The following is a 6,953-nucleotide window of genomic DNA, read 5'->3' on the forward strand; positions in this document are numbered from 1 at the left end:
CGTGTGTGTGTGTGTGTGTGTGTGTGTGTGTGTGTGTGTGTGTGTGTGTGTGTGTGTGTGTGTGTGTGTGTGTGTGTGTGTGTGTGTGTGTGTGTGTGTGTGTGTGTGTGTGTGTGTGCAGCTCGGGCAGTCTGGGCGAAGGGGCGTCTCCCGTTTATAGTCGCGCAATGAGTGGTGTTGTGAAAATGTGCGGAGGTGTTTCCGTTAGGGCGGTGGGGGCCGGCCGGGGGGTGACAACAGCGCTGTGGGGGCGCCCGGCTGTGCAGTGGTGTTGTAGCCCTGCTGCTGGTAGCCCCTGGGTAATAGTAGATCTAAAGGACAGCTCGTCCCATCCCAGGCACTGCCTTAACGCTCGCGCTGCACCTGTCTATGCTCCGTTTGCTGCTCGGCGATGTTGGTGGCGACTGGCGACTGGCGACTGACGACTGACGACTGACGACTGGCGACTACGGCGGCGGCGGCGGTAATGGTTGTCCTGACGGCGCTCAACAAACGGCGCCAACGACGACGTCGTCGACGGTGTTCAAAACGCTGCTGGCGGCGGATATCCGGATGACCCTCCTTTCCGACACCGCGACGCCGCTGCACTGCGACGCCGCCGCCAACAATAACACGATTTAACACTATCTAATACTACTGCTGGGTTTGGGGATGTGGACGATAATATCGACGGCGACGGTGACGACAGCGCCTTTACGCAGTTCCTGGCGGACAGCGGCATCGCAATGGGGGATCTCCTAGCTAATGCCCTGCAGCTGCGGTTCGTGTTGTTATATCATCTGCTCCCCACCCCGGTGGCTCCGGAGCTTCTGGAGGTGACACCGGCTTTGGATACCAGCTGGGCGGGGGAGGCTATCAGCGTGCCTCAGCCCTTTGAGGTGAGTTGGTGAGTTGAGTGATGGAGTGCCGGGGCCGTGGGGGTGCACCGAAACCAAAGAACCGTTGCATTCGGGACACTGGGGGTGGTGGCCCCTTCTCACCGTGGTCATAAAACTCCCCTCTTTACACCCCACTTCTCATTGGAACAAACGACTAACCACGACAACGCCCGGTACACAGACGGAGACGTTTTCCTGATCTTTCTTTCTTCTCAAAAATCGAGAAAATGGTGAGGCCCTTGCCGTGGCAGGCTGCCCCCCTGCTGGTGGGGTTCCAGGGGGCGCCTTTGCATGCTTTGCTGCTGCTTTCTCTCTCCCACTAAATTCATATGATAAAATGTAATATGTATAAAATGTGGATGTAATGTGTATAAAAATGTTATGTGTTTATAAAATGTAAATGTCTTCGTGTGGACTCCTCGTGAAGGGTGAGGTCCTCGGCAACTCGAACAAGCCGGCGCGCATCTCCCTGGGGTTCCGAGTCTGCGGATCGTACTTGTACTTCGTGTCGTACGTGCTGCTTCCCGGGCCGTCCCTGGAGGCTCTGCCGCCCTTCCAAGAGTTTTCCGGTCCCGTCGTGTTCCCTGCGGCTGCAGCAGCTGCAGCCGCAGCCGCCGGGGGGGCCGCAGCGGGCGGTGCTAAGCCATGCAACCCCAAGGGCACCATTCTCGATGCCCTTCGCAGTACGCCGGACCTGTCGTACATGCTCAGGTATGCGAGTTGGTTCCGTTTCCCTTTCCACCCGATGTTGAAGCCGGGTTACCAAGCTCTGCTAAACGTTTTCCCTTCCAACAGCATTTATTCGCTTCCATTCTTTGCATTCGTGATCCAAAATCGTTGCCGTATGGCTACTAACCCCAAGACAATCATCCTGGGCCCAATCCCAACCACTTCCGGCAGCTGTACTGCGCTCGTGGCGATCGCCGTACATTGGATTTTGGGGTTGGTTAAGATTTAATTGAGAAACCTGCGGATCCTGCGGATGATTACCACCCGGGGGGGTGGGGTTTGGGGTTGGGGATGGTGGCCTCTCACGGCAATGTGGCGTGTAGTGGAACACGCCATGCTACCGTGCAGTCGCCATATTCGCCCCATTTACGCGTTCGTGAAAACGTATAATATATATATATATATATATAAAAAACGTATATATATACAAAGGCTCTGGGCACATACACACACGCGCGCGCGCAATAACCCCGTTTCCCCTCTCGCCGGGCCCGGGGAACTTGCATCAGCGCCATTGACACGCCCCGCCTTACGCTGCTGTTCAACAACGCCTCCACTGAGCTGACCTTGCTGGCTCCCAACGATGAGGCCTGGCGTGAAGGTGCCCTTCGCATGAACCTGGGCACGCCCGAGGACATTCTGGGTCAGAGTTGGTGAGGGGGATGGGGAGGGAAAGGGAGGGAGGGAGGGAGGGACAGGGCAATTTCCGAGTTTTCTTATGCGTCTGCTTCGGGTTATTCTGTGGTCGGCTTTTTGATGACCCATCCCACTTTAGCGGGTCGCCCTCCGAAAGGGCGGTCCTGTCGACTCCGTTTTGGGACTTTGGTGGCGTGCATATTGTGGGGTTTGCAGCTGTACTCCCATCTCCCATTTGCACAACTCCCGGCCCGCCGCGTTCCTCTTTGAACTTCATCGGAACCCATAGAGGTCCGCAATTGACTTCATATCTGATATGAATATGTGTAGTATGAATATGTGTATTACTGATGCGTCCACTGCATGAGCACATTAGTGCCGGACAGAGGAGGTCTGGCTTGCGCGTACACAGCGGCCTGCTGTGTGTGCACGTCATTCCTCTGAGTGCACTCCACCAGGTCGCAATTCTCCCCAAACCCCCCGAAACACACACATACATAACATACCCGTTTGGGTCAAAAATCCTTTCGATGGTGGAAGGCATTGCGCCCCTAGTTGATGGACGGTGGTGACCTGGGATAAAGTTAACCTGCGAGCCGACCAGGAATGGAGTTGGGCCGCTGTCGACCCGGCAGATTCCGTTGGATGCTGGTAGTGGGTGCGGAACCTGAGCGATCCACTGAGAAGTTGACTAGGGTGACTGGATGAGGGTGCCCCGAAATACCGGGGAAGGCAGGGTTTCGCGGGGTAGCTGCCACGGGCGAAGATATACCCCCCTTTTTCACACATCATACACATACATACACATTCACCCAGCCCCCCCCCTCCGCCTTCACCCTTCAGGCCCTAGGCCCTGATGATGTTTTACGATTTCCCCAAACAAGAAAATAGTTTCCCTCTGGGGGATCTACGTTCCGGGCCGGTGTTTGTGTGCGCATCTCAATCCTGCCGCCCCGACTACCGCCGCACACAGGAACAATCTGCGCGCACTGGTATGGGCTCACACCATCGCCCAGAATCTGCCGCCAACGAAGCTCCAGTCCCAGCTGTACACCACGATGGGTCCCAGCGCAGGCCCCGTCTCCGTCACTGTGTCGTCCGACAGCATCACGGTGACAAACGCAAACACCGCGGACGCCCGTGTGGTAGCCATGGGGCTGGGGGACGCCTGCACGGGCTCCCTGTACATTCTAAACCGCATGCTACTGCCGCAGCAACTGCCGGAACCGCTCAGTAAGTTGGGGTTGCGGGGAAGCGATTTAAGTGTGAGGGAGGGGGCGACGCGCGAGTAGGTGTGTGGTTGAAGAAGGGAAGCGTGTATGGGTCGGTGGGTGAGGTGCACGCGTTGGGTTTGTGTAGGGGAGGGGTTGCATGATAAGAAATAGTGTGACATCCCGTGGTAAGGTGTTTTTAGGCCGGGGAAAGGCCGGGGCAGTCTAGGCTTATGGGTGTGGAGCTGCTACATGTATACTGCATTCAGCCCTGGGAGACCTGTCCCCTGTTTTCTCTCCCTCCCCTGTTTTCGACTGCAGAGGTGCTACCGGTGCCGAGCGACAAGAAGAAGTGACCCAAGCGATGTCAGCTGGCACTGATAGAGGAGGAGTATGTTGCGTCGTCTTGTTCGGTCGGCAGTAGATACGGACAATTGTAACGTGACTTACTAGCAAACAGTATAGCGCTCAGTAGGAATGCAATGCTGGGCTGGCGAGAATCCTTTCGTATAAGATAAAGGATATGGATTAATGATAAAAATCATTATGTATTGGTAATGATGCAACGGATAATGGCTCAAGGGTCCAATGTAACTATCGCAAATACGGACGCGCAGTAGGGTCGGGATCATGTATCAGCTGCTGAAGCCAAAGACGTAGGTGACGAGAAGACATTCCATTTCCTTCATCGTGTCGTATCGTAAGTAATTTTGGTAAGGCTCTGTATCTAAATTGCTCTAGGCAAGGACACCTATGTGTGTGTCATAATGATTACGCCATGCTGCTGCTGGCGGCACGCGCAAAACTCACATAACTTGTGTTTAGACATTATAGTCGCCTGGCCCGAAAGCAGAGGCCATCGGGATTCATTGGAAGGAAGAAACAATTGAACTTGTAAATTAGGGTTTGCACACGTATATTTTTTTGCACATTTCTCTTCGTATTAGAATATGTATATGTGCAATATCTCTAAGTTCCCTTCGCAGTACACCTCAATCATTTCATATTTTTACAAGGAAAATATTCGGAAAATGAATCTTGTGTAAAGAAAACAAGCGCAGCATGCATCTCGGCCACGTGCCATGACAAACGAAAAGAATACGTACTTGCATTACGTCGTCACACACAAATAATACCTACGAAGTAACCGCCTCGACTAAAACAACGCAATATGTCATCCCATTCCATAAGCCGAACGGAGCAGCGTCTGAATGCACTGCACACAAACCGTCGTAACACTTTACCGCACTTGCACACAGAAGCATCGCCATATGAAGGAATACTGCAGTACACATCAACTGCCACACACCCTTTGTAAACCCCAACGTACCCTCCCCAGATCAAACCATCACCAAAAAGACCCGAATCAGTACGAACCGACGACAGACATGTCCCAAACAGAAAATGGAGCCGCCCAGATAACGTACTTTCCATAGACATAATCGGTGAATGCTGCTCCTGCTGCTGAAGCCCCGGCAGTTCTCCCATCGACCCTTCTCCTCCCCCGCTCCGCTGATTGGCCCGGAGAGCGACGTGTGCTGCATGTGGCCGGGTAACGGATCCCTCGTCATTCGCGTAGAAACAGTTTCACGCACCCCCTCGACTCGTCAATCTGCTCAATCAAAAAACAAAGCTTGCGTCCGTACAAGGATGCACAGGCACCAGACTAGACGGGAAAATCAGTCCGATGCAGCGCCCCCACGTATTTAACTCGCCGCCGACCGCGTGTGCCTGAGCAAAAAACCAGTTATTTGCAGGTGGTACAAGCAGTGGTGGTGCTGCCACGGCTCTCGTCGGTCGGCGGTCCGACTAGAGACAAGCCAAACGAATGTTGCGAATTGTGCCCCTCAACGCAAGGCCTCACACACAAACTCCAGGGTAAGCCAAACACTCCAGTCCCGTTGGCAACGGGGCCAAGAGCACAGCTCCCAGGATAAGCCCTGCCCATACCTCCCATCGTCCTTAGCAAGACGCCAGTGACCCATCCCACAACATCGGATGCCTCTTCTTGACCCTGCCTTCGTGCCCTAATACTCCACTCGCAAGCCGTACGTCCCTTTGGCTACGACCTATCCTTGCCCTTGGAAGTCCACTACACGCCGCCTCACTCCCACAACACGGAGGACTAACAAAGTTGTACGATTGAAGGGCCCGCAGTGAACGCAAGAGCAAGTCAACAATAGCCGACGCATTTTCAGCGAGGACCGTAGCACAGACATCGAGGTGTGTCAGAGCGCACTCCCGACCTCAAAAAAAATGATCCTGGTGCCAGCTTAATGCAGATCCCTTCAGCATCCGACAAAAAAACAAATCACCGTCACAACGCCTGGATGTGGCGTGTACTAGAGGGAGAAACCATCTCCCCAAACAGATTGCCACATGCAACGCAGGAAAGCCACACGTACAATACGCTGCGCCCACCTCTCGCAAATCCCGATCTGCTTTGCACTGATGCCCCTCATTGCGCTCAATGCCCCGCGCGAAGCATGTCAATGGGGAACACATCGTGGCCCTCGGGGTAGAGGACCTGCGTCTTGCCCTCAAGGTACTTGTTAATCATGCGTGTGGTGCTGTAGTTGAAGCCATCCTGCGGAAGAACCTTGCGGTCCCGTGTGCGGGCGCTGTTCATGACGGTGCGTACCTGCAGATGAAAAAGGTTAGAACGAGCGAGGACGCGGTTGGATGACGAAAGCAATACGATGGTTACTCAGACAGACATCGCATGTACGGAGGACCAGGAACACGTCCGGGCTAAGCTAGGTTGGGAACATTGTGAATTTCCAGACATTAGACAGGCAGACTGGCAGTCCGCCAACTTTGCCGGTTACATTCCAAGCCTTGAATCGTTGAAGACCTCACCTTTGAAGCCAGCACCTTGCCTAGCTCGACGCCCCACTGGTCGAACGAGTTGATATTCCAGATAAAGCCTTGTACGGCGATGCGGTGCTCGTACATGGACAGCAGCTGGCCCACCGTGTAGGCCGTGCAGCTGGGCAACATAACGGACATAGACGGCCGGTTGCCGGTGAAAACGCGGTGGGGAATCAAGTAGTCCGGCACGTTGTCACTCCGGAGCTGCTCCGGGGTCTTGCCGTACGCCAGTGCATCGGCCTGCGTATCCGATCACACACGTTGAATAGCCAGGTGTTACGGCAGCGTCATTGCATACCTTGTGTTGTGCTGGTATGTGACCTAGATTCCAGTACTTAGCCTACCTTATCCCAACATCTCAAAAACTCATAGACTCAAATGTTCACAGACAGCCCAGAAGACAACAGGACGACAGTTCTAACTAAACACTTAGTACACAGGCCCGCAGCTTTGCATGGCGTTGGAGGACACAGAAATGCATCCTCATTCGTCTCACTCATCTCACAGTTTGTATTCTCCCCGTGCTGGGAGACAATCCTTGCCTTCACAGCAGTGTTTTTTTTCGTTTTGGGCCTAGTACCCTAGAGTAATAAACTGGGTGTTTCTTGCGGTTACAATTCCTTTTTGA

The 6,953-nt window shown here is 54.0% G+C and overlaps 3 protein-coding genes across 3 annotated transcripts in view; 1 reads left to right on the top strand and 2 right to left on the bottom strand.

Moving 5' to 3' along the window:
- VOLCADRAFT_87044 (uncharacterized protein) overlaps window positions 1-989 on the bottom strand; it is a gene marked incomplete at both ends in the record, with an annotated part of 5,198 nt that extends 4,209 nt beyond the window's left edge. The window contains 2 exons of the mRNA XM_002946893.1: window positions 364-446; window positions 981-989. Coding sequence (XP_002946939.1) covers window positions 364-446; window positions 981-989 — 92 coding nt within the window. The remainder of the gene's footprint in view (window positions 1-363; window positions 447-980) is intronic.
- A 289-nt stretch (window positions 990-1,278) lies between these two features.
- On the top strand, window positions 1,279-3,810 carry VOLCADRAFT_87045 (uncharacterized protein; the record flags this gene model as incomplete). The annotated part of the gene is made up of 4 exons (XM_002946710.1): window positions 1,279-1,589; window positions 2,117-2,260; window positions 3,217-3,476; window positions 3,776-3,810. The coding sequence occupies 4 exons, from the start codon at window positions 1,279-1,281 to the stop codon at window positions 3,808-3,810; spliced, it is 750 nt and encodes a 249-aa protein (XP_002946756.1).
- Window positions 3,811-4,451: 641 nt separating this feature from the next.
- Window positions 4,452-6,953, bottom strand: part of VOLCADRAFT_103185 (uncharacterized protein) — a gene marked incomplete at its 5' end in the record, with an annotated part of 7,373 nt that continues 4,871 nt past the window's right edge. Inside the window, 3 exons of the mRNA XM_002946894.1 lie at window positions 4,452-4,992; window positions 5,876-6,095; window positions 6,314-6,565. Coding sequence (XP_002946940.1) covers window positions 5,922-6,095; window positions 6,314-6,565 — 426 coding nt within the window. The 3' untranslated portion in view covers window positions 4,452-4,992; window positions 5,876-5,921. The remainder of the gene's footprint in view (window positions 4,993-5,875; window positions 6,096-6,313; window positions 6,566-6,953) is intronic.

This window comes from Volvox carteri, assembly GCF_000143455.1.
Source record: "Volvox carteri f. nagariensis unplaced genomic scaffold VOLCAscaffold_4, whole genome shotgun sequence".
Classification (NCBI taxonomy): Eukaryota; Viridiplantae; Chlorophyta; class Chlorophyceae; order Chlamydomonadales; family Volvocaceae; genus Volvox; species Volvox carteri.